At 41.0% G+C, this 26,516-nt stretch overlaps 1 protein-coding gene across 1 annotated transcript in view; it reads left to right on the forward strand.

Annotated features, from left to right (window-relative positions):
• The window catches only part of spock1 (SPARC (osteonectin), cwcv and kazal like domains proteoglycan 1), a 289,966-nt gene that overhangs the window by 218,276 nt on the left and 45,174 nt on the right, over positions 1-26,516 (forward strand). Inside the window, exon 5 of the mRNA XM_069898490.1 lies at positions 2,949-3,063. Coding sequence (XP_069754591.1) covers positions 2,949-3,063 — 115 coding nt within the window. The remainder of the gene's footprint in view (positions 1-2,948; positions 3,064-26,516) is intronic.

Raw genomic sequence — 26,516 nt, forward strand, 5'->3', positions numbered from 1 at the left:
TACATTCCCATCATCTCATCTACACATTGGGGGCAATCTACATTTACCAATTAACCTATCAACCTGGATATCTTTAGAATCAGGAGGAAACCAGAACACCATGGAAGTCCATGTGGACATAGGGGAGAACATGCAAATCCAAACAGTGACTGAGATCAGGATTTAACCCAGGCCTCTGGAGCTGAGAGCAGTTTTACTGGCTGAACCTCTATTACCTGATGCACCATAAATAATTTCAAAGACTAGAAGTTGTAGAGCAACTGATAGACTTTTATTCACAACAGAATGGAGGTGGATCCATGCTGGTCGATTGTCCTGGACTAGGGGGGGGGGGGGGGGTGGGTCTGTGGCACAATTGCCTTTATTCAAGGGTCAGTGGGAGAAGTCTCAGGCACAAGTCAGCAATGGATATGTCCTAACAAATCCAAACATATATACAGTGGTTTACAATATTCACCCCTTCCTTTTTAAAAGAGTCTGGCAGGGTGAAATTAATTAAATGTTCTTACAAGTTGAGCCTTTTGGGTAATCTGCTCTGCCGCTGCAACTGTTGTAGTACCAGCTGTGATGCAGGTGTTGGATCTTGGTTTATCTGGGACACCTGCATGCTGCTGTCAGCGTTGGCTTGATGGATGCATGGCACCAGATCCAACATGTCATGGGGCAGGCAGGGGTAACATGCCATTACACTGGTTCATCGTGGATAGCAGTAGATGAAGGGTGTGTGGGGTGGTTGGCAATGGTCCCAGGGACTCCTGAGGGCACCAGGCCCCGAACAGAGACAGTGTCCTCATGCCCATTCTGGTGCGCCACTTAGGCATATTTGGGGTTGGCGTGGAGGAGATGGACCCTTTTGACCAGTGGGTCAGACTTATGGCTCCTCAAGGTTCCAGAGTAGGACTGGCTCAGTGGACATCAGCTAGGATGGCTGAGTGGTCCCTGAAGCAGACTTGCTGGAAAAGGAAAACATCCTTTTATGCAGAGTGACATTGGTGGAAGTACATAGGAACAATCTGATTGTGGAGTGCATCGGGGAGGACCTCTTGCCAGTGGAAAACTAGAAGATCTCTAGACCACAGGGCTAGGAGGATGGCTTTCCAGAAGGTAGCGTTCTCCCTTTCCACCTGCCCATTCCCTCAGGGGTTGTAGCTGGTGGTCCTACTTGTGGCAGTGGCTCTGGCCAGCAAGTACTGGTGCAGCTTGTCACTCAAAAAAGAGGACCCCCAGTTGCTATAATATAGAAGGGGTACCCAAACAGGGTGAAGAGATTGCGCAGGGCCTTGATGACTGTGGTGTTGGTCATGTCCGGGCAGGGGATGGTGAACAGGAAATGTGAGTACTCATCAATGATGTTGTGGAAGTACATGTTGAGGTTAGGAGAGGGGAGGGGCCCCTTGAAATCAATGCTCGTGTTCAAAGGGGCGGGTAGCTTTTGTCAGATGCATTCTGTCTGGTCAATAGAAGCGCAGTTTTAACTCCGCACAGACCTGGCAATTTCTGGTCATGGTCCTGATCTCCTCAATGGAGTAAGGTAGGTTGCAGGCTTTGATAAAGTGAAAGAATCTGGTGATCCCAGGGTGGCAGAGGTCATTGTGGAAGGTTTATAACCTGTTTATTTGTCGCGGGTACACATTCTCCAAGAGAGGGTGTCTGGAGGATCATTGAGTTTCCTGGGCCAGTACATCATAATTGTAGGTGGAAAGTTTGATTCTCCACCTCAATATCTTGTCATTTTTGATTTTACTGCTGATTGTTGAACATGAAAGCAACTGCACGTTGATCGGTAAGCAAAGTAAATCATTTGCTGGTAAGATAGCGTCTTCAGTGCCGTACAGCCTTAACAATGGCCTTCGCCTCCTTCTCGACAGAGGAGTGTCAAATTTCAGGGCCCTGAAAGGTGCAGGAAAAAAAGGTATGGGTCTACCTGCCTGGTTAAGGATGGGGGCCAGGGTAAAGTCGGACGCATCACTCTCACCTGGAACAGAGTGGATTCGTCCACCGTATGCATCACGGCCTTGGAAATGTCTGTCTTGATGCAGCTGAAGGTTGCAGGAGCCTCTGATGTCAGGGGAAAAGAGGTGGATTTGACAAGGGGCCGGGCCTTTTCCACGTAATTGGGGTCCCACTGGGCATATTGGGACAAGGGGGCCAGGCATCTTTTCAGAGCCTTGAGACTGTGGGGAAGGGGGATTTCCAAAAGAGGGTGCATGCGATCAGGATCGCAGCCAATGACTCTATTCTCTACGATGCAGCCAAGGATTGTGAGGCGAGTCATCCAAAACACATACATATCCTTATTGTATATAAGGTTTTTGGAGATTAAAATCATGGCCATAAATGGTGACATTGTCCAAATACAGGAATAAGGCTTGCAGCTTGTACTGGTCTACTATGCGGTCCATCTCCTGCTGGAAGACCGAGACCCCATTAGTGATGCCAAAGGGAACCCTCAGGAAATGGTAGAGGCAGCCATCTGCCTCAAAGGCAGTATATTGGTGATCCTCCGGACCATTCCCTGGTCACCACCCCCATCCTCCTCATTCCAGGCCACCAATGCCATTCCTTTTGAAAACCTTTTTGTGCCCATTAAGGACCTCTGAAGGTCTGAGCTGATATTGCAACAGCTCGATTCTTCAATCTTTTGCACCTGCAATTTGCCTTGAGTTTCCTCAAAGTGTTCACAGTTCACCAGTAGATGGGACATTTTAGTCAGTGTTGGCACCTTGGGCCAAAAGGCTTGTTTCCATGCTGTATGGCTCTAACACTGTAGATGATGAGAGAAAGGAAGAAAAGAATTAAATGGGTCTGAAGCCAATCAGATTCAGAAGTTGATAGCTTGTCTTTAGGCAGTCTTACATTTTTAACCCATCCTTGTATATGGTGTCAGTTCAGTTGATATCAAAATGGATCATATTGCATAACGTTCCCTTTATTTCTTTTAATTACAGTGTAAATTGGATTACCAAGCTTGTTCTTCACCTAAAGTGATCACCCTGAGGTGCAGAGGACCCTGTCCTTGTCTTCCAGGTCAAGAAACTGTGAAAATTACAATTGAAAAGGCAGGTAAGTCACAAACATGATGGCAGAAATCTGAGGTATTTAAGCGTTCAAAATGCAATTTACTTTTCAATACAATTAGACTTTTATTTGTCAAATAAAAGATTCAAATTGATTTTAGGAATATCTCAGGGCTTATTTAAAATCTAATATTAGAGGATAAATGTAAATCAGAAAGATTGCTTTTTAAGTTATACAATTAAATAGGTTGTTATTAATTTAAAGGATATGAAATAGAATTCTTTTGTAACTGTGGCCTCATAAACTGAAAAGCATTAGTACTAGCCAAATAGAGTAAATCAACTTATTTACTGGCATGCTCTTTTGTACCAAGATAGCAATCTCAGGAGGCCAATTATCTCTTACCATTGTTGAATTGAGTCCTCTCTTGGAGACTTATTTTACTCAATTCCATTTTTTTGCCTCCTCCCCATATATTTTTATATTCCTTGTTGATATTTTTTTTATGCTTGAAAATGTGACAACATAAATCACTACATTTTGCAAAATGTTTTAGTTCTTGTAACCTAATGCCTTTGTGAGCGCTGCCGAGCCCTTCAGAGTGTGCGGTTTTGTACATGCGCGTGTTGACCACATCATTCAGATGGCAAGTTGAGGTGGTCGGGGGTTAGTTGGTCCATGATGACTGCGCCCAGGAGATGCACATGGCATTGGCACGGTCAGGCGACTCTACCAGAAGTGACGCCAGTGATGTCATCTGTGTGGGCGGAGGTGATGTCATCAGTGCGGTGGAAGTTGGACGATGAAAGATGGCAGAGCATGTGGTGGCAACATGGTTGGATGGCCGGGCCAGAAGTAACATCAGTGCAGGTGGAAGTAGCAGGCGGAATAATAGCACTGCCCGGCATTTGCACATGAGGGTGTCCAGACAGTCAGAAGGAGGACAGGTGGTCACAGAGGGCCACAACACTCCCAGTGGGTTTGGAGAGGCACACTTCAGCGAAGTGGCCTTTCTTGCCGCATCAGGAGCAATGCGAGTTCCTCGCCAGACAGTTCTTTTGGGAGCGCCTGTCCGACCCACACTTGGACCAGCAGTACTTACAGCAATGGACTGTGTCGGTGGCAGTGATCGTCTCTTCCACGTGGGTCCCCTCAGCAACTGCTATAGTCGGCATCAGCCAGGGTGGAGGTTGGGGGAGGCAAGCATCAAAGGCTTCTATGTGGTGAGCTGCAGCTTCTAGGGACCAGACTACCTCCATGATCCTGGTAAGGGAGGCATTATTCTCCTCCAACAGTCTCTGTTGAGTCACCCTCGACCACAACCCTCACATGCAGACACCTCGGATGAGTTGCTCCACCTCCCCAGCAGTCACCCCAGCTTCAATCGTGCATGAGCATACTAGTTCTCGCAGGGCCCTCAGGTAAATGTCTGCCATCTCACCTGGCTGCTGAACCCTAATGCTGAGCAGGTACCAAGCATAGAGCATGTTTGTCGGGGGCTGGTACATGCTTTCCAGGATGACCATCGCTGGTTCAAAATTCATGCAGTCTCGGATAGCCTGGAAAGTGTGCAGACCCAACTTGGTGCGAAGTATTATGGGTCTCTTCTGGTTAGTGTTGATGACCTCAGCCTCTGTGTAATCGCCTTGATAGCATGCTTCCAGATCTTGAAGTATGCTGGAGCATCCGGATATTGGGGGTCAATATCCAGCCTCTCAATGGTGAGGAACTTCTTCATGGTCCTTTTAACTTTAACTTAATTAATTTGTGAGCGCTACTGTGCGAATAATTCTGATGCAAAGTCCACAGACCGTAGAGCAGGTTTTAATTAGCTTAAACTTGTACACCAGTCTTAGTATCCTTGCAGGCTCCACGTGTGTCTGACTGTCCTTTGCTGCCTCCATGTGTCTAAATGGGCCAGCTTGAGTCTCTATAACTGGCAGGTGGGGCCAGCCTCCCAGGTTTCCCACCTGCAGGTATAGTGGTTTCCCCCTCCAGAAGGCTAGTAGAAGTGTGGCCAATGTAGTGGTTGTATCACCACAGCCTTGAAAGGTCTCTCCTGATCATATGTGTTTAAAAATAATGTGGCATACTTCTCAAATTCTGAAAGTGATATGATTTGAATCAAGCTATGACATTAATCTTGGAGAACAGCACTAAACCAAAGTCAAAACAATATTTTATAAGCTTCAAGTTGAATTGTAATTTATAAATATTTAATTCCATATGAAGAAAATAAACCTTTCATCAGCTATTGCTTGGAATGAAAGTTGAGCACATGGTGAAAACTGGGTCTTATAACAATTGCAAGTTAGGAATAGAAATAAATAATCTGATCAAACAAAAATCCTAATATTATTTAAGGAAGTTTAAACAATCTAAAATTACGTTCCCTGAATGATTTGGTGGAAATAACAGGATAGATTGAAAAGAAAATATTACCATTGGTTAGGGAAGTTGACTATGATATATAATGTAGAAAATAGAGCTAGAACTTTCAAAAATAAAAATAAGAAACACTAACTGTGAATGTCAATGGATTCAAGATCAGTTTGAAATTCAAATTCTTTTATCATTAACCAAAGATTTTATGAAATTTTGGACGGACACTGCTACATGGATGAAGCTCGTTATCCGTTAAATATTTTACTGGCTTGGGAAATTAAATGGCCCATGTCTGCCACAGGTTCTTATCTTAATCTAGTATGCCATGCTTTCTGTCACCAATGGAAGAGAATGATCCTTTAGCACAAGTCTTAATGTTAAATTGCATGTTTTCTTGTTCCCTGAAAAATGAATGGCAGGCTTAAGATACAATGATATGACACAAACTGGCAAAGTACTGGATCTATTTGGATCCAGCCTGCCATTCAGACACACTGTCCACACTTAGTTCATTCATAAGCAGAAGGACAGTCTTGCTGACGTTCCACACTCAATGAGGTCCAAACAATGAGTTGGTCTTGGATGGTAAAATCTGAGTCTTGTGCCCTTCTTTCTCCCCAAACCTTGATAATGAGCAAAAGTAAAACTCACACTTTATGTCAAAACTCAAAGAACTACTCTTTATCTTTTGATATGGCAAATTAGTTTTCAGAATTCAGCATTGGAATTTCCTATTATCATTCACTTCACATGTCCATGGTATTTCAGATTTCTTTTGTGTCTTCCTTATCAAATTCTTTCAGCTGAGCTCACTTCCATCATTCAATCTCTCATTGCCTTCAACCTATCATAGAGACCTCCCTTTTGTTTTCACTTGTCCTTTTCACCTTTCTACAGAACTTAAGTTTGATATATTTCAAAATTTCCCCAGTTATATTTCTGTCTTCACAGATAATGCATGTCCTGTGGAGTATTTCTAGCATTTAATGTTCTTATCAATATTTTACTTTAGTCCATAAAATATTTAAAACATATAAAGTTTTTACTTAGGGATTTTAAGTGTGCAGGGCCAAATCTACAGAGTGTTTAGCCATTCTTGTGAAAGTAAATTCCAAACATCTGTCACTACCTTCTTCATTGACTCCAAAGTGGACCCCAAAATTTCAGAGACATTTTAAAATTATTAAAGTTAATGTAAATGTTTTTGGGAAAACAAGAAATAAAAAAATAAAGGTCATAGAAGTCATTAAAAAATTAAGTTAAATTACATGAAACATTTACTTAGCATCCCATCCCATTCACCATTGCGATTAAAGGGGTCTCTGATTTTTTTTTGTCAGATTGATAACCCAGCACATAAATGGAGATTTTGCCCAACTCTGCTAAAAATCGCTGAGTGCTAACTTCATAATGGTCCAAATGTTTTATTACTTAAAGAAATCCCAAAGGATTGTTTTAGAGATTCCTGAATTTCTAACCTATTAATATGGTTGATTTGGATGCAATCCAATGTATACAATACTAAGTTTTATTACAAATGAGCAGGCACTGAATAATCTTAGTTCCATGATTCATGGTGCTCCAGCTAATATAGTGATCAAGGGTTGAATTTTCAAACACTATTTTTTGCATTTTATTAAATCAGAAATTGCCTTTTGGACAAAGTTCTAAATTTTATGTAAGACTACCACTTGAAAATTAGAACTTTGAATACTTTAATTTTGCTAGGCACTCCTGAAATGATTGCACTTGTCACTGAGTTCAGAATTGTTTTGTATCACAGGGCAGAGTGGAGCAGAGTTCCTGATTGGTGATTTATAACTTAAGAAAGCAGAATTATTGTTATGGAAGTTCATCTGAATGGGGACAACCTATCTACGTGTCAAAGACTAACAATGGTTAGCAGAACATGGTGGGCAAAAGGACTGTTTCTATTGCTATGGGTTATATTGTTATTAGTAATGGATAAATATATCATTAAAAGAGATAGATTGTGGGGGTGGGGTTTTGTGTAGGTCACTTCACAAATTCAAGAGCTTTGCTAAAGCTAGATGTTAAGGCTCCGGTTGATTTTGCAGAGACAATGGAACTGCTTTGGAAAGAACTTCAAAAGGAGATGCAAATTGGAACAAGAGTCCAGGTTCAAGTACTAATAAGATCTTTCAAAGATCGAGTTTGGAATCTTGGGAGAGGTTATTTGGTTTTTACAAGCAGGCAGAGGAAAAAACAAACAGGGTTCTTCTCTGAGAGAGGGAGAAGTCAGTTCTACAGTAGTAGTTGAGGCTGCAACATGGCAAGCAGGCTGGCTTGTTGAAAACCCCATTTTGAACACAGGTTGTGAGTTCTGAGTTCAGCTTGTTCAAAACCCTTGTAGTCCTAGAGGAAATGGCTGGCTAGAGTGTTTTTCCTGAAATAAAGGAAACAAGAGAACTCTGTGGTGACCTAGAAGGAGGTTATCATTTGGAGGAAATCAGTATGTGTGGCCAATGAGCAACAAATCTTTCCCTGAAACAACAAGAACCTTCCTGAGCGGTAACCATTTATACACATTACATACATATGTGCTTAGAATTAGAAGGGGATTAAGTTAGGTTAAGTTAATAGTAATAAGTTAAAGTTTGATCCTATTTTTATGTTTAAAGAAAATTGAAAGCAACTTTTGTTTAAGTAACCATTGTCTTGATGAATTTCTATTGCTGCTGGGTTTTGGGGTCCTCTGGACTCGGTCTCCTACTGCTCAATCACCAAAGAATATCTGTCCACCTCCTAAATGTTACGAGTTGAATAGAGTATGTATAATAAATACTGATAATTTAAGATGCATTGTGTTCTGTTGAAAACATTTATCTAGAAATTTAATTCTACCTCTTTTAATGCATTAAAAATGCTGTCGGGTCCCCTAAAAAAATTTTTAAAGTTTGAGTACAATTTGTTAAAAACATCACTCTAGCATTCTGTCCACAGGAGCTAATGAAGATCTGGGTGGAACTCTATGCAGAGCTTGCAGCTATGGTAACCTCGCTGTGCTAACAACTGAGAAAAATCAGACCTTAGAGAGTCTTTCTGCTGCAGAAAGGGGCAAAGGGAAAGCAGAAATCTCCAGGTTCTATGGCTATGCTCAAAATGCTGCAAAGTTTGATCAGTGTCACAAGTTGACTGACACCACAGCAAGGAGCAGACTAATCAGTTTGACAGATGTTACAGCATCTTGGATAGGTGCAAAAACGAAAAGGTGCTATAAACGTCTAGAAACACAATATTGCATACAGTAAAAGCAGAACGATGAAAATAGAATCTGGCAATGGCTGTCATTAAACATGACTCTCACTTTGGAGGCTATTTCACCAGTCTACTGCAGGATTTGCTCTTTGCCTTTCTGTGACTGATGTGGGAAGATAGTGGGCTGGACCTCTGTGTTCCAATTTAATCAGGTAATCACAGAAATGGCTGTTGTGTACATGATAAGAACATTAGGTGCACAATATGTGCTGAACAAAAATCACAGGCTAATTTTCTGATGTGGCCATTAGTGCAGTTAATCGCAGGGAAAATTACTTTTCTCTGTGATTTGCAAAGAAAGAGAATGGAGAGTTGAATCCACATTCTGGGCTGATGATTTTTTTTCCAATGAGGACGTGCAAAAATAAGTGAAGGAGACTTCCAATGGGGCAGCACTGCCGCTGGTGCAGACTCGCGGAGAGGAGGCACAGCGCTCCTCCGTAGGGTTCTTCTGCCCCACCCAATTGCCAATGGCCTGTACAGGCTTTAATTGGCCTGTTAAAGGAAACAATGTGGTTTATTTTAAAATCCTGAGTTGGTGGTGCCTATAATCGGCAGCAGCCACGAAGGGTTGTAGATTTCGGGAAACAGAGGACTGGCACAGGGCACAAGAACGAGAGAGAACATCCCCTCCCCCCTTTGAGAAGGATAAGGAGAGGAGATGATCCAGGGGACTGTGACCTCGGCAGTGGACCAGAAAAGGGCTCTGCAGCTGAAGAACCCATGCAATGCAGTCGAAGGACTCACACCAGGCTGCAGACTGCTGGAGACTAGCTTGAGACTGGCTGAAGGGGAACCAGCACTGGAATGCAAGAGGATGCTGAGGGCACTGGAGGCTTCCTGATTGTGTCAGAGATTTGAATCTGGAGCCTCAGATGCTGATGTTTTGGACTGGAGTTGTGTGATTGCTGAGGCTATGAGAGCACTGGAGGCAAATCCATGGGACTCTGGGGTACTCTCTTCTGCTTTTCTTTCTCTGACTGTTAGAGGTGTCCGGCAATTTTTGCTGATAGTGAATCAGTCTGCCTTATAGCAGACTAAAATCATATTTTGTGTAATATTACATAACAGTAAAGGAATCATGAATCTTGAACTCTTGTTCTTGTACCAACAATGGTAATCAGAGAACTGTAATCATTGTTATGGAGCAAGTGCAAAGTAGGATTCAAGAAATGACCTTATAATAATGACTAGCTAATACATTTCAATGATTTTAGTTGAAGATGGGCCAAGATCTTAGGAAGAAATCCTCTACTATTCTTCAAATTGGTCCTATGATTTTTTTTCTATTGATATCTTGCACACATGAATTGAGGGAACCGTCGGTTCCTAAGTACAAGTTGTCCGTAAGTCAGACGCTCATAACACAGAGTCTGCCTGTAGTTTCATTTTGCATTGTGTTCAGCACAGACATTGTGAGTCGAAGGACCTGTTCCACTGCTGTACTGTTCTATGTTAACCTCTTCATTTATATTACAAATCTCAAGATTCAAGATTCTTTTATCATCATGTAATAAAATAGAAAATGTGATATTACATAAAACTTCCTTTTGTTTACTGTCAGGCAAACATTCACCATCAGCACAAATTGCCCAGTGCCCCTTACAGTCAGAGAAAGAGAAGCAAAAGAGGGTCACCCCCAGAATCACTGAGCACCCACGGATTCACCTCCAGTGACCCTGTAGCTTCCGCAGCCCCACAGTCCCAGATCCAAATCTCTGACACGATCAGGAACCTCTCAGCCCCCTCGGTTCCCTCTTGCATATCAGTTCTGATACCTAGTACCTCTTCAGCCAGACTCAAGCCAGTCTCCAGCAGACCATCGCCTGCGTAGATTCCTCGCCTCGAGTTACCAACAGTTCACCTCCTGTGTGTTCTTCAGCCTGTGAGCCCTTCACATGCTTTCACTGTGGTTACTGTTCTGAGACATCTCCTCTGCTCTCCTTCCCAAACAGGAGTTTGGACTCCTGGTTTTTCTGGTGCCCTGTTCCAATCCTCTGCTTCCCCAGAGTCTGCAACCCCCTGTGGCTGCTGCTGAGCATAGGCACTGCCATCTTTGATCCAGACCCTGTGTTTGCAGGAACTGGCCCCAAATTAGTGATGGTCATAAAAAGAAAGGCTATAAAGTATGAAGCATTAGGTCATCTCTGCAGTGCATGAGCAATGTGTCTGGTAAACTCTTTTCACATAGAGTCGGGCAATTTTTATAGTTCTTTAGGCAATTTTTGGACAATTCATTGAAGAAAAGGTTGGGAATTATATTGAGGCAAGTATGGGTGATGAGGTTAGGTGGGTGGTAATTAATTTGTGGATTGCCACTGCAACCTGGCTCCAATGTATTCTTGTCTAGGTTGAAAAGGTGTGTTGGGTTCCAAAAGATTGAACTACTCTTTGAAATTAGGGTATTAAATTGTACAGTAAGGCGAGTACACATTGCTGCAGTTAGTCTTAAGGGGATGATAATGAGGTGTTTAATTTTTTTTACAAATCTAAATTAAATCCCCAGCTAGGGAAATTGGTGACACAAGTTGAGGTGAGACCCAGCCATAATTCATCTTGTTTAAACATGTGATTTGTGATCTGAATTTAAGCCTATTTAATACAACTGGAGCTGATCTCTCATTTCCCTCTGGCAAATGTTTGGCAGAGAGTTCTTGTTGATACAGGGTTCTCCAAACCTGGAAGGCTTTCATATTGATGAGATTGAGTTGAAAGTGGTGTTGGATGTGTTCAGCACATCAGCAAATAAAAATCACCATCCATGAACTAAAAATGCTGGTATATTTATGTGTACAAAGGGGAACTGGCTGTTCCCAGCCTTTCAGTTTTCTCACCCACTCACCTGGCTTTATGTTCCATTTCAGACTGATTTTTAATAATTTTCTCTAACCCAAAAGCAAACCACTCCGCTGGCTCCACTTACATTCACCATCGCATCCCTTCCTAAAGCTGCAGTCTACTCTGCTTTATAATGCTTTAAAGGTTATTTTGCCACCATAACCCAGGTTTCCTGACTTGGGCTGTATTTCTTGCCATGATGGTTATTACTCCCCCATCCCCTTTCTCCTGCTGCATTGAGTTCTCTATCTTTAATACTTCCTCCCTCCATCCCTCCTCTATATACTTTCCCCCTCTGTTGGACTGTATTTACAACCAAAACAAGTTCTAATGAATTTGCAAAATCTTTGAATGGCCATTATGTTAGTGGAAGCAGAATCCTGATCCCTCAGCCATCCCACCATGGGGTTGTCAATGCTACATAACACTCTCAGACTGGAAAGAAAACTCCTGCGAAAGGTTGCAGATTCACTGCTCAATGCTCCTTGTCATTTTTACATTTGTGAGGCAAGTCGAGCAATAACCATAATTTTACATGCATTATAACTTCCTTCCCTTTTATGTTTCCTATCACTTCAGAACTCATCATTGTGATCTCTCCCTTCTGTTATGGCCCAAAGGACCCCAAAACCCAGCAGCAATAGAAATTCACCGAGACAAGTAGTTACTGAAACAAAAGTTGTTTTTAATTATCTTTAAACATGAAAACAAAATCAAACTTTAACTTATTCCTATTAACTTAACTAACCCAATTTAACCCCCTTCTAATTCTAAGCGCAGGTGTATGTAATGTGTGTGTAAATTTAAGAAAAGTTCTTTGGTTCACACTTCAATCTCACTTCTCATTCTTCCAAGTTCACTGGTTTCAGGTAATTCTTCTACTGTGCACAGAATTTAACATAGGCTTTGGTGCTCAAAAGGTCAATGTTTACCGCTCAGGAAGGTTCTTTCTAGGTTTGCAGAGAGATATTTGTTGTTCCAGGATTTCCACAACTGAGGTTCCACCATTAGTCACCTCAATGTCTTGCTGATGAAACTTGCCCCATCAGGGTTTTCCAGATAATAACTTCTTTCTTTCAGGCTATCACAGTAGAAGATATATGGATTGAACAAGCTTTAAGGTTTGTAATGGTACATTGTAAAATTTATGCAGAAAACTGGGCATTTATGAATATTTACACTCCAAATTATGACGATGAAGGCTATCTTTTTAAAAGCAGCAGAAGGTAGACAAAATATATTTTGGTTAGAAGCGATTTTAATTATTGGATAATTGGATAAATCAGCAAGAACAGTAATGAGGGCGAAGGCCACAAAAGCGATCATTTATGAAAGATTTAAATCTGATTGATATCTGGAGGCAGCTCTACCCCACAGAGAGGGATTACTCGTTCTACTCAAGGGACCATGATTCACATACAAGGATTGATTTATTTTTAATGTCTGCACAGTTAAAAAGCAGAGTGTTAAAAATGGAATACTTGGTGAGGCTACTGTTAGACCACTCACAATTAACTTTAACTATTGTGATTGTGGAAAAACAAGAAAATGTGTACAGATGGTGTCTTAATGCCACATTGTTGAAAAGAACAGACTTCTGTGAGTTTATTAGGAGACAGATAGAGCTATTTTATGAGTCAAATCTCCCTTCCACTGATAAGAGCTTTTTGATATGCAATACGTTTAAAGCTTACCTGAGTGGGCAAATTATTTCTTATACAAAAAATCTTAAAAGAGAAGATAATGCAGTATTAGATGGTTTGGAGAAAGAGATAACAGAACTGGAAAAAGAATATCGGGGACAGGTTTACAAGAAAAATATAGGCTCTTAGAGAATTAAAAAAACTGAGATATAATACTTTACAAATATATAAAATGGAAAAAAAACATATTTTAAAAACTAAACAAAAATATTATGAATTAGGTCTTGTCCTGGCAAGTGAAGTCAGGGGAGTCATCAAGGATGATAAATACAATTAAAACAGAAGCTGATATTTTAACGTACAGCCAAAAAAAGATTAATAATATTTTAGACAATACTATACAAAACTACATAAATCAGAATTATTAACGGATTATAATGAAATGGACGAGCTCCTAGCAAACATTGAGCTTCCAAAATTAGACGTGAGAGAATAGATGGAGTTAGACGCTCCTTTCATATGAGAAGAAATTGAGAAGGCTCTGAACACTCTGCAGGCTAATAAGTCTCTGGGGGAGGATGGGTTCCTGTCTGAGTTCTATAGACAATTTACCTCTTATAATGGAAGTGCTAGACCGGGCAGTGGAGACTCAGATTCTCCCAGACACTTTTTAAACAGCTAATATTACTGAGTTGCTGGAAAAAAACAGGAACCTCATCATATAGACTTATCTCATTTTTGAGTGCTGATTATAAGATACTGGCGAAAGCATTAGCTAGTTGACCTGGACAACATTTACCTAAATTGATACCTCCAGATCAGGTTGGATTTATTCAAGGAAGACACACATTAAATAGTCTGGGTAGGCTATTCAATATAATACATATGGCTAAATCAAAATAGAATTCCAGTATAACAGTCTCCCTTGAAGCTAAAAAAAAAAAGAGAATTTGACTGCTTAGAATGGCCTTTTTTTAATTTAAAACATTGGAGAAATTTGGAATAGGCAGAATATTTATAAACTGGATAAAAACTTTTTATTATAAACCATAAGCCATAATTATAACTATATACACTAATAGTCAAATGTCCCTCTGAGTAGATCAAGTAGACAGGAGTGTCCCCTGTCCCAGGTGCTTTTCATTCTTGTGATTGAACCACTGGCAGAGATTGTAAGGAGAAATCTGGATATTAAAGGCTTCGAAGTTGGACAAGAAGAACATAAAATCAGCCAATTTGCTGATAATGTGCTATTATATTTATCTGACCCGGCTGAATCTCTGAGAAATTGCAAACAACACTAGAAAAATATAGAATACTTTCAGATTATAAAATTAATATAGATAAAAGTGAGATAATGCCATTGACAAATTTTGATTATGAAAGATATCGACAAGGAAATTGATTTAAATGAAAAGTAGATGGAATTAAATACTTAGGAATCATGATCAATAATAAACTACAAAATTTGTACGAATTAAATTATACTTCCCTGTTGGAGAAGTTAGAGAAGGATTTACAGAAATTGAAAGATTTGCCGATTTCTTTTATCGAAAGGGTTAACTGTGTCAAAATGAAAGTGATGCCAAGATTATAATATCTTTTTCAATTACTGCCTGTTTCTTTGCTGAAGAATTTCTTCAATTTATTAAATCATTGTATTAGGCTATTCCTATGGAATAATAAGGTACCAAGAATTTCACTGGAAAAATTAATATGAGATTATAAGATAGGAGAACTTAGGTTATTGGATTTTTGAAAGTATTATTTGTCAGCACAAGCCAGATTTCTTTAATCTTTCTTTGAGGAAGGCAGCCCCCCACCCCCCAGATTAAAATGGGATTATACTCAATGAAAGAGGGGGCAGTGAAGGATTTTATTTATGTGGAATGTTGTCAGTAACAAAAAAGACAGATAATCCTATATTACTCTATATGATTAGAATATGGCGAGAAATCAATGGGTGTATTGGGGAAAAAAAGCAGGGATAATTCATCCATCGTTATTGAATGAAGATCTACTGGGACCAATGCCTGAAGAGGGCACACAAACTCAGTGAACCGGTGCGGACTCGCAAGGCCACCATGGCCTGTTTCAGCTCCGTACATGGTGACATGGTTATGTATCATTTAGGGCACCATTACGTAAAAATGTGTTGCTGCCTCTGAATCTAAGTAAACATAGAAACATAGAAGATAGGAGCAGGAGTAGGCCATTCGGCCCTTTGAGCCTGCTCCGCCATTCAACGAGATCATGGCTGATCTTAAAGTTCAGTACCCCGTCCCCGCCTTCTCTCCGTAACCTTTAATACCCTTATACTGAAGAAATATATCTAATTCCCTCTTAAATATATTTAATGAACCTGCCTCTACTGCCCTCTGTGGCAATGAATTCCACAGATTCACCACCCTCTGGGTCAAGAAATTCCTCCTCATCTCGGTCCTAAATGGTTTGCCTCTTATCCTCAAACTATGGCCCTGGGTTCTGGATTTTCCCATCCCTGGAAACATCCCATCTGCATCCATTCTGTCCAGTCCTGCCAGAATTTTATAGGTCTCTATGAGATCCCCTCTCAATCTTCTAAACTCCAGCGAGTACAATCCCAATTTGCGCAATCTTTCCTCATAAGTCATTCCTGCCATTCCAAGTATCAGCCTGGTGAATCGCCTCTGCACTCCCTCCATTGCAAGAACATCCTTCCTTAGATCAGGTGACCAAAACTGCACACAATACTCCAGGTATGGTCTCACCAAGGCCCTGTACAGCCGCAGTAAGGTATCCTTGTTCCTATACTCAAACCCTCTTGATATGAAGGTCATTTGCCTTTTTAACCGCCTGCTGTACCTGCATGCTCGCCTTCAGAGACTGGTGTACAAGTACCCCTAGGTCTCTCTGCACTTCCCCATCTCTTAATCTATTGCCATCCAAATAGTAATCTGCCCTCCGGTTTGTATTACCAAAGTGGATAACCTCACATTTATCCACATTGTAGTGCATTTGCCATGTTTCTGCCCAGTCCCTCAATTTATCCAAATCACACTGGAGCTTCCTGACCCCCTCTTCCGTGCACACAACCCCTCCTAGCTTAGTGTCATCTGCAAATTTGGAGATATTACATTCAATCCCCTCATCCAGATCATTAATGTAAATTGTGAACAGCTGGGGTCCCAGTACAGATCCCTGTGGCACCCCACTGGTCACCTCCTGCCACTCAGAAAACGAGCCATTTATCCCAACTCTCTGTCTTCTACCTGCCAGCCAGTTCTCAATCCACATCAATACTTTTCCCCCAATCCCATGAGCCTTGATTTTGGAAGCCAGTCGTTTATGCGGGACCTTATTGAAGGCCTTTTGGAAGTCCAGGTACACCACATCCACTGGCTCTCCCCCATATATTTTACCTGTCACCATCTCAAAGAATTCCAATAGATTTGTCAAGCACGATTTACCTTTTGTAAATCCATGTTGACTCTGTCCGATCCCTTCTCTGCTAGTCATATGCTCCACTATTACATCCTTAATAATGGATTCCATCATTTTGCCCACTACTGATGTAAGGCTCACCGGCCTATAATTCCCCGCTTTTTCTCTACCCCCCTTTTTAAATAGTGGGGTAACATTAGCTACCCTCCAATCCATGGGTACTGATCCTGAGTCTATCGAGTTCTGGAAAATAATTCTTAAAGCATCTGCTATCTGAATGGCCACTTCCTTAAGTACCCTAGGATGTAGATTATCAGGCCCTTGGGATTTATCTGCCTTCAATCCCATCAATTTCCCCAAGACCATGTCCTTAGAGATACTGATTTCTTTCAGTTCCTCCCTTGCATTAGTCTCTATGTTTCCCAACATCCTTGGGAGGTTATTTGTATCCTCTCTTGTAAAAACAGAACTAAAATAAGAATTTAATAGGTCTGCCATTTCCTTATTCCCCATTATATATTTCCCTGATTCCGACTGCAAGGGACCTACTCTGGATTTCACCAATCTTTTCCTTATAAAAGCTTTTGTAGTCGGTTTTTATATTTGCCGCAAGCTTACTTTCATAATTTATTTTTGCTCTCTTGATGAATCCCTTTGTCCTCCTTTGATGCATCTTGAACTGCTCCCAGTCTTCGGTTGTAGTACTTTTTTTGGCCAATTGATATGCTCTCTCTTTGGGCCTAATGCTGTCTCTAATTTCCCTTGTTATCCACGGTTGAGTCACCTTTTTTGGTTTATTTTTATGCCAGACCGGTATAAACGATTTTTGCAATTTCTCCATTAGATCTGTGAATGCTTTCCATTGTCTATCCACAGTCAGAATATTAAACTCCTGGTGTGACAAAGGAATAAGATACATTGAAGGGGGGGATTCTTGTGTCTATCGATCAACTAAAACAGAAATATGGAGTAGCTAATGGAACTTTCTTCTGTTTTCTCCAGCTAAGATCATTTCTGAGAAAAAGATGGGGGCCAACGTTGGTCCCTCCTGAAGTTAGTGAAATGGAGTGAAAAATCTGGCTGGAGAGTACACCCAAATTTATAACAAAAATGTACAATGCTCTCCAAAGTGAAAGTGCAAAACTAGGTTCACAGAGGTCGAGGGAGAGGTGGGAGTCGGATTTAAGTGTTGTAATATCAGAAAGATGTTGATCTGATTGGTGTTTGGATAGTATGACATCAATTCTTCTTTCTTTGGCTTGGCTTCGCGGACGAAGATTTATGGAGGGGGTAAAAAGTCCACGTCAGCTGCAGGCTCGTTTGTGGCTGACCAGTCCGATGCGGGACAGGCAGACACGATTGCAGCGGTTGCAAGGGAAAATTGGTTGGTTGGGGTTGGGTGTTGGGTTTTTCCTCCTTTGCCTTTTGTCAGTGAGGTGGGCTCTGCGGTCTTCTTCAAAGGAGGCTGCTGCCCGCCAAACTGTGAGGCGCCAAGATGCACGGTTTGAGGCGTTATCAGCCCACTGGCGGTGGTCAATGTGGCAGGCACCAAGAGATTTCTTTAGGCAGTCCTTGTACCTTTTCTTTGGTGCACCTCTGTCACGGTGGCCAGTGGAGAGCTCGCCATATAATACGATCTTGGGAAGGCGATGGTCCTCCATTCTGGAGACGTGACCCATCCAGCGCAGCTGGATCTTCAGCAGCGTGGACTCGATGCTGTCGACCTCTGCCATCTCGAGTACCTCGACGTTAGGGGTGTGAGCGCTCCAATGGATGTTGAGGATGGAGCGGAGACAACGCTGGTGGAAGCGTTCTAGGAGCCGTAGGTGGTGCCGGTAGAGGACCCATGATTCGGAGCCGAACAGGAGTGTGGGTATGACAACGGCTCTGTATACGCTTATCTTTGTGAGGTATTTCAGTTGGTTGTTTTTCCAGACTCTTTTGTGTAGTCTTCCAAAGGCGCTATTTGCCTTGGCGAGTCTGTTGTCTATCTCATTGTCGATCCTTGCATCTGATGAAATGGTGCAGCCGAGATAGGTAAACTGGTTGACCGTTTTGAGTTTTGTGTGCCCGATGGAGATGTGGGGGGGCTGGTAGTCATGGTGGGGAGCTGGCTGATGGAGGACCTCAGTTTTCTTCAGGCTGACTTCCAGGCCAAACATTTTGGCAGTTTCCGCAAAGCAGGATGTCAAGCGCTGAAGAGCTGGCTCTGAATGGGCAACTAAAGCGGCATCATCTGCAAAGAGTAGTTCACGGACAAGTTTCTCTTGTGTCTTGGTGTGAGCTTGCAGGCGCCTCAGATTGAAGAGACTGCCATCCGTGCGGTACCGGATGTAAACAGCGTCTTCATTGTATGACATCAATTATAAATGCAAGATATGGACTGATTCAGTATAACTTCCTGCACCAATTATATTTTACACCACAGAAGCTACAAAGTCAAAATTGGAAATATCGGAGATGTGTTTTAGATGTGGGATTGAAACAGGAATATTTTTACATGCTATGTGGTCATGTGTGAAGGTGAGAACTTTTTGCAGAATATTGCAGAAATGTTAACAAGGATAACGGGCGTGCGTGACTTTCACAGATTACCTGGAGCTTTATCTTTTGGGTATTTTCTTTTTTGAAATAAGTAATAAGTTGACTAAATTCCAAATTTCTTTTTTCAAAGTAGCTTTAGCAGTAGCTAAGTGTATTTCAATTACTTGGAAGTCCAACTCTCCCTTACTCATAGCACGATGGACTGCAGAATTGAAGATTACCTATGGATAAAAAAATTACAATCCTTAAAAAAAGTATGACATATTTGTCAAGATATGGCTGCCATGTTTGGATTATATAGGGGCCCAATTATAATAATAACAGATATAAGCAGATGTGACTTCCCCACATAGATTTTTTTATTGATAGTATAGTTTTGAGCTCTGAAGGTGTGTGGATTTATATTTTGTAGGAAGGGAGAGGGGTTTCTCTTTGGGTTTTTTGGTATGAAAAAGTTTAATATATTGTGATATTGAAGATTTTATTATGTATATTTATAAAAAATATAAAATAATTTTTAAAAAGCTGTCAGGAATTGAAGATAAATTCTCCCATTTTTGCTCTTTCAATGATAATGTAGAGACAACTTTTTATATAGAAAGGTTGAGAGGGTGCAAAGAAGGTTTATGAAAATGTTGTTTGGATTGCAGTATCTTGAATACAAAAAAAGATTGAATAGACTGGGACTTTATTCATTGGAGCATAGAAGGTTGAGAGGGGATTTGATAGAGGTATTTAAAATTATGAAGGGAATAGATAGAGTAGATGTGAATAGGCTCTTTCCTCTGAGGGTAGGGGAGATTGGAACAAGGGGTCATAAGTTCAGGGTTAGGGGGCAAAACTTTAGGAATAATATAAGAGGAATCTTCTTCACTCAGAGAGTGGTGGCTGAATGGAATGATTTTCCGGAAGAGGTAGTTGCTGCAGGGTCAATTCAGTCATTTAAGAGGAGGTTAGATGAATGCATGGATGTGAGGGGGTTGGAGGGTTATGGGCAAGGGAGTGGGTAGGTGGAACGAGTAGATTTTCACGTAAATCGGTGCGGACCAGAAGAGCTGATATGGCTTGTTTCCGTACTGTAAATTGTTATATGGTTATACTTTCAATGTTTTCAGCCATTCAAACAATATATGTTCTTTAATCCTTTTGACATAAGTTATATGGAAATGCCTCGAAGTTATATCATTGTGACTATGCTCCACAATATTTAATGTTTATCTATATCAATATACTTTTCTAGTCTTTTCCCCTTATATCTGGTATCTTACATGTTACTTAAAAATATAACAACACTTTCTCCACACTATGTAATTCATAAATTCTGCATTATCATACTTTGGTAGTGAGTTTTCCAAAGTCTACTTAATCAGAAATATGCCTCTAGAAATGTTTGGAAGAAAGTTTGGGTAACAAGTCATCAAACTTACAAATTAATGATTATCTTCCACATTCATTACAATATTTGAAGAGGAAATTGTTTTACAATTAATAGTGAGCAGTTAGAATTATATTGTCAAAAGTTATTTCAGCATAAATGCATGAAACATTTTCCAAATTTAATCAATACACCTGTAACCATGAGATCACTGGCTACCAGCTAACATCATCATCAAAATTCATTGTCTTTGGGTGAAATATTAAGTGGAGAATATCTGCCCTCTTGTGTAAATTAAAATATTTATTAACACAGCTTTGAGAAGTATTCATGAAGCTTTGTTCAAGGAGAGTTTGGAGCATATGATAGTTAGCTATGTCTGTCAGCCTGGGAAGATTTTATTGACTCATCTACAAAGAGAACAAAAATTTTCAGAAGGTAAGGCTGTATAAAATTTGTATAGAAGGTTCAGATGGAAAAGCTTTTGGTACTGGTTTCATGGAAATGCTTGGGCATTAATCTATACCAAATGATATAGATGCCCCAAAGCTGAAGGATAAAAGATGACAAAAGTTATTTTGAAAACATTCATATATGGTTGGAGAAACAAAATAGTAGGCAGGTTACATTGCTGTGGTTCCTAGTGATCGGGAGATCATGGATGAATGTGCTTTGGTGACAGTTAGTGGACAGGCTGCAGGACCATTGATGACTTCAAATTGATGTGTGAAGCAGCCATGAATGTATCTAAATTGTCAAGTCTAAACTCAATTAATCAATAATTATGAAACGGGAAGTAAGTTTATTGTGGACTAATAGTGGACTGTTTATGTAGGAATTTTAATATATTAATACAACATAGATTCACACATCTAGATAGCAATAAAATATACCATTGGTATATTTTTATCCAACTTTAATGATACATTATTTGTAGAAAACATATTGTGATAGATTACTTAATTGCGAGTATAATTAGATTTGATTATGTCACTAGTGGACAAAGTATTTTTCAAAATCTGCCATTATAAATTTATTCATGGCTTACTTTTGAATGAGTGATAACCTAAATATACATTATTGCAAAGAACTGATAAATTTGTTTTCATATGGGGGTATAAGTATCAATATTTTCTCTCAGTAAGTTCCCCCATAATTTCTCACCATAATTTGCTTTATGTTTTAAGATAAAAGTAGTATTTATCTTTGTCCTTGACCTCTATGTTTGTAATGTTAAATGTTAGGAAATGGCAAGTGTTCCATAGAATGTAACCAGATATGTGGTGAAAATGCTTTAACTGTGAATTTGGACAGCAAGGGCTTGTGTTCACCACTGACTGTGTGTAAATACAAATTTACCACATGTGGATTTGCCATTGTCCACTTGTGCTCCCAAGCCAGTCTGATAGCATTAATGGTGAAGCCCAGCAGATCACTATTCTGTCATATGGGTCACATGGCAGGGGGATGGCAGTATATGCTTCATCCAGGATATTACTGAAAAAATGTTGGCTGTTGGCTAAACAAGGCGCTTGATTTAGCCATCTATAAAATCTGTCAAAAATTCTGAATGGAAATCAAAAGAATCACTGTTGCTGGAAGTATAAAACATCTGTGGAAAATGGTTAAAATGTTTGTTCAGAACTGGGGCAGAGAACTTTTCAGGGAAGTTGGGATAGGTGTAGTTAGGACAAAGGGAATATCTATGAAAGTAGGAGGCCAAGGTTTTGAGGGAATGGAAAAATGACAGCAATTAGAGACTAATAATACCAACAAAAGAGTGTAAAATGCTGCAAATTATCAGGCTATTGTTCATGGCCAGTAGGTCAAGTTGTGCTGTTGGCGAGAGAAGCACACCTAGATATGGAGAAACATAACATTATCACAGTGAGCTTCACAATGGAAATGGCTATTTCTGATACAGAATTATCTGATTTGTAGAATTCAATATTTCATCTGTATGGTGATACAACCACCAGCCTCCTGCAGGGCGCAACCTCTGTACCTGCAGGAAGACCACCCAAGGGGCTGACTCCACCTGGCCAGCTGTCAATCAACTGACCTGAATATAAACCTGGGCCAGTCACTTGTGGAGCCATCTGGACAGAAACTGGTGGACAGATTTTAATGGGTTAAAGCCTGTTGAACAGTTTTTGCTGAGTTTTGTGTTTGCTTGCTGCCCCACAATTTAATCCATTAAAATTTTTAAAGAGAGACCATGGAGAAGTTTCTGATGATTGGAAGCCTGGAGATCGACCCCTACACCCGGATGCCCTGCCACACTTTGAGATCTGGAAATAGACGATTGAGGCGATCATCCAAACATAGGGTGAGGTGAACAACACCAACCAGAAGCAACTCATGGTGCTCTGCACCAAGCTGAGCCCACACATTTTCCAAGCCATCAGAGACTGCACAGACTACAAACCTGCAATGGCCATCCTGGAGAGCATGTACAAGTCCCCGACAAACGCGGTCTACGCCAGGTACCTCAGCATTAGGATTCACCAGCCAGGTAAGACGGCAGATTCCTGTCTGGGGGCCCTGCGTGAGCTAGCTCGCCTGTGCCTAATCGAGACCTGGGTGACCGAAGGGGAAGTGGAGCGACTGATCCGGGATGCCTGCATGTGAGGGCTGTGATCGAGGAGCACCCAACAGAAGCTGCTGAAGGAAAACATTGCCTCACTTACCAGGACAATGGAGGTAGTCCACTCTCTGGAAGCTGCAGCTCATCATACAGAGGTCTTCAATGCCTGACTCCCCCCAACCTCTTGCCTGGCAGATGCAAATAATTGCCATCACCAAGGGGCCTTACGTGGAGGAGACAATCGCAGCCACCAGTGCGGCTCACCCCTGTAAGTACTGCAGGTCCTGGTGTGGGTGAGACAGGCAATCCTGCAAAGGAACTTGCATTGCTCCTGATGCGGGAAGAAAAGCCATTTCACCAGTGTGCCTTTCCAGGCCTGTCGGGAGTGCTGCAGCCCTCCGCGAACAGCTGGGAGCCCTCCCAGACGCCGCTATGTGCAAGAACCTGGCGACACCATTACTCGCCCCGCCACTTCCACCTTCACTGCCAACATCACTTCCGGCCCAGCCACCAACCCACACTGCTACAGAATGCTTACCCCAGGCGCCGCCATCTTCCTCTGGACAACTTCCGCCTGTACAGATTACATCATTTCCGGCTTCACTTCTGGTTGGGTTGCCCGACTGATCCAATGCACCGTTTGTCCACCGGGTGCCACCATCTTGGGCCAGCTGGTCCTTGACTGCCACAACACACGCACCACATCAACGGGATGACGTGGTCAACATGGGTGCATACCCAATCTCCCACCCGATGCAGCCCACAGTCCAGAAGGAAGGCACTGGCCGCTGACTGCAATAATGTTGAGTTTTATTAATTCAAGTATTTGTAGATAGTTGAGAATAACAGGGAATGAAAATTCTGACCATATGTTGAAAAACTGAGTTACTAATTTCTTCAGTTTATTTTTGCTTTTGAGTTATTTCTAGATTCAGCTTTCTCAGCTTCAAAATTTGGATTGATATTTCTCTCAAAGTTGCATTTATTTTATTGAACAGAATACTCATCTCAACTTTCAATTTCAGACTCAAAATCAACAGCATTTCATTACAGCAATCACTGCTATTCTTATTACATCTTTGCCTTTTCTTGGGTTATGGGTTTGGCCTATTGCCTACATGTGCTCATTTACATTTCAATATGTTTTACACTTTCAATGTGTGGATAATGTAATAACATTGTGACTCAGTTCATGCTCCTTTCATGTAAGAAGTCTTTCTTTCTGCAGCAATTTTTCATTAACTTCTTCCTCCAAAGGCAGAAATTGAACAGCAGTCAATGAAAATAGTAAACCGTTTACAATGGCTTTCCTGCTGCTATATTAATAGACTTTGAAGTGGGTAGCCTAGGGGCTAGCGTGAAACAGTCATATCAGCTCATTCAACTCATTGGGTTCTATGACATTTACAGGACCCTGTTTATCACAGAGACATAAATCAACAGATTTTCATCTAGTAAAATAAACTAGTAACATTGATGTGTCTTGAGGAGCTGCAAAAAATATAATTCCACCCCAGCCAGTGCCTCTTATCTTGATTGGTCATGATCCATCTCCAGGATCACCTCAGCTCCCTTTTTGGATTCCTTGGTGAAGTTATCAGATTTCTAGTCGTGAAGGCTCAGATAGACTTGTTAGCTGAGAACTGATTGTGAAGATAATTCAGGCTTTGGCTATTTCAAGGCCCCTTGGTAGCTCATCTCAGTTGTCTGCTATGGATTGAAGTCAATCTTCCGATATGTGTACAAAAGACAATTAATTGGAGAAATTCAGTAAGTCAGCATCATCAGTGGGAGAAACTGAATGGTCAGCATGTTGGGTTGGAGCCCTTTTGCATGGCTCATCTTCCTTCACCTGACCCGCTTTTTTTTTCTTGCCTCTTTTCCCTTGTCTGGCATCCAAAACCCACATTGATGTTTTATTAAATTTATAATTACATTTAGACATATAGCATGGTAACAGACCATTTTGGCCCACAAGTCCATGCTGCCCAATTACATCCAAATGACCTACAACCCCTGGTACACTTCAAATGATGGGAGGTAACCAGAACCCCTGGAAGAAACCCATGCAGACACGGGGAGAACGTACAAAGTTCTTGCAGACAGTGCGAGATTCGAACCCTTGTCCTGATTGCTGGCGTTGTAATAGCATTGCTCTAACAGTGCTGCCCATGTTTGGTTTAAGTGAATTTGTTTTAAGCGAAAAACAAATTGAACCTCAGGAATTTGGATGCTTGTAAATCAATGTAAGCGTTGTAAAAAGTTCCAATGGTCCGTATGAAAATGGAAGTAGTTAAAAGAAAAGTTGGTCCTTGTGATAGTATGGGATACTATCACCAATCTATATATTTGTATATATTTACATATAGTAATAGTGATTGGCTGAGAGCCATAGGCATTGAAGACCTCTGCATGATGAGCTGCAGCTTCCAGAGAGTGGACTACCTCCATTGCCCTGGTAAGTGAGCAAATCATAAAGGACTCCTCCTAACCAGAGCCAGGTCAGTCTGGACTGGTCGACCTCGATATACTACGCTCCAGTCTTTTGTTAATAAAAACCTTGGTTTGAGTCAACAAGTCTTTGGGTCATTCGATGTGCAACACTACCATAGGGAACTTTAAAACCATTAAAGGAGAAAGATATAGGAATTGAAGGATGAACACATTCTGAATTATTGCTTCTTGGAAGCATTCACTGGGGAATACATGGCTAACAAGTTTGCTCCAAACAAAATGCTGGCATTTTAGCAAATTAGCAAAAGGTGAATTGAAATCAAATAAGCCCCCAAGGAGGGCCTAATGCAGTATTGCAAGAAACGAGTATGGCATGTGATTCGGTTTAATTTCTTTTTCATTTATTTAGGACAATGGTGAGAGTATATCTGGAATAGTTTGAATGGAATTTGCCTCCTTTAATGCTGTGGTTTTAGTTCAAAGTAAGTTTACAGGACAAATACCTAGAATTATGAAGAACAGTTGAACAGGTAAGGGTTGTAGCTTTTGAAGTTTAAAAGAGCAAGAGGCAACTTGGTTAAAATGCATAAAATCATTCTGAGGAGTTTTGACAGCATAAATGTTTGTAGAATGTTAACTGCTGAAGGAAAATCTACAACCAGGAATAGGATTTTTATTTTAAAGAATTGATTATTAAGAGAAGAGTTGTTGCTTTTCTTTCATTGTGTAATGAATCTTTGAAATTGTCTACCTCAAAGGCAGGGTCTGAATATTTTAAGGCAAAAATAGATGGATACTTGGTTAGAAAGCAGAAGATGGTAGGGGTCGATGGGCATGTAGAGTTGATCAGCCATGATCTCATTAAATATTAGAGTAGTTTTGAGGGTCCAAATGACCCATTCCTTCCCCTGATTTATATGCTCGTACTCTCCAATTAATTTGTGTTGAACAATTCAAAACAAAACTCCTT

The sequence above is a fragment of the Narcine bancroftii genome, chromosome 9, assembly GCF_036971445.1.
Source record: "Narcine bancroftii isolate sNarBan1 chromosome 9, sNarBan1.hap1, whole genome shotgun sequence".
NCBI lineage: Eukaryota > Metazoa > Chordata > Chondrichthyes > Torpediniformes > Narcinidae > Narcine > Narcine bancroftii.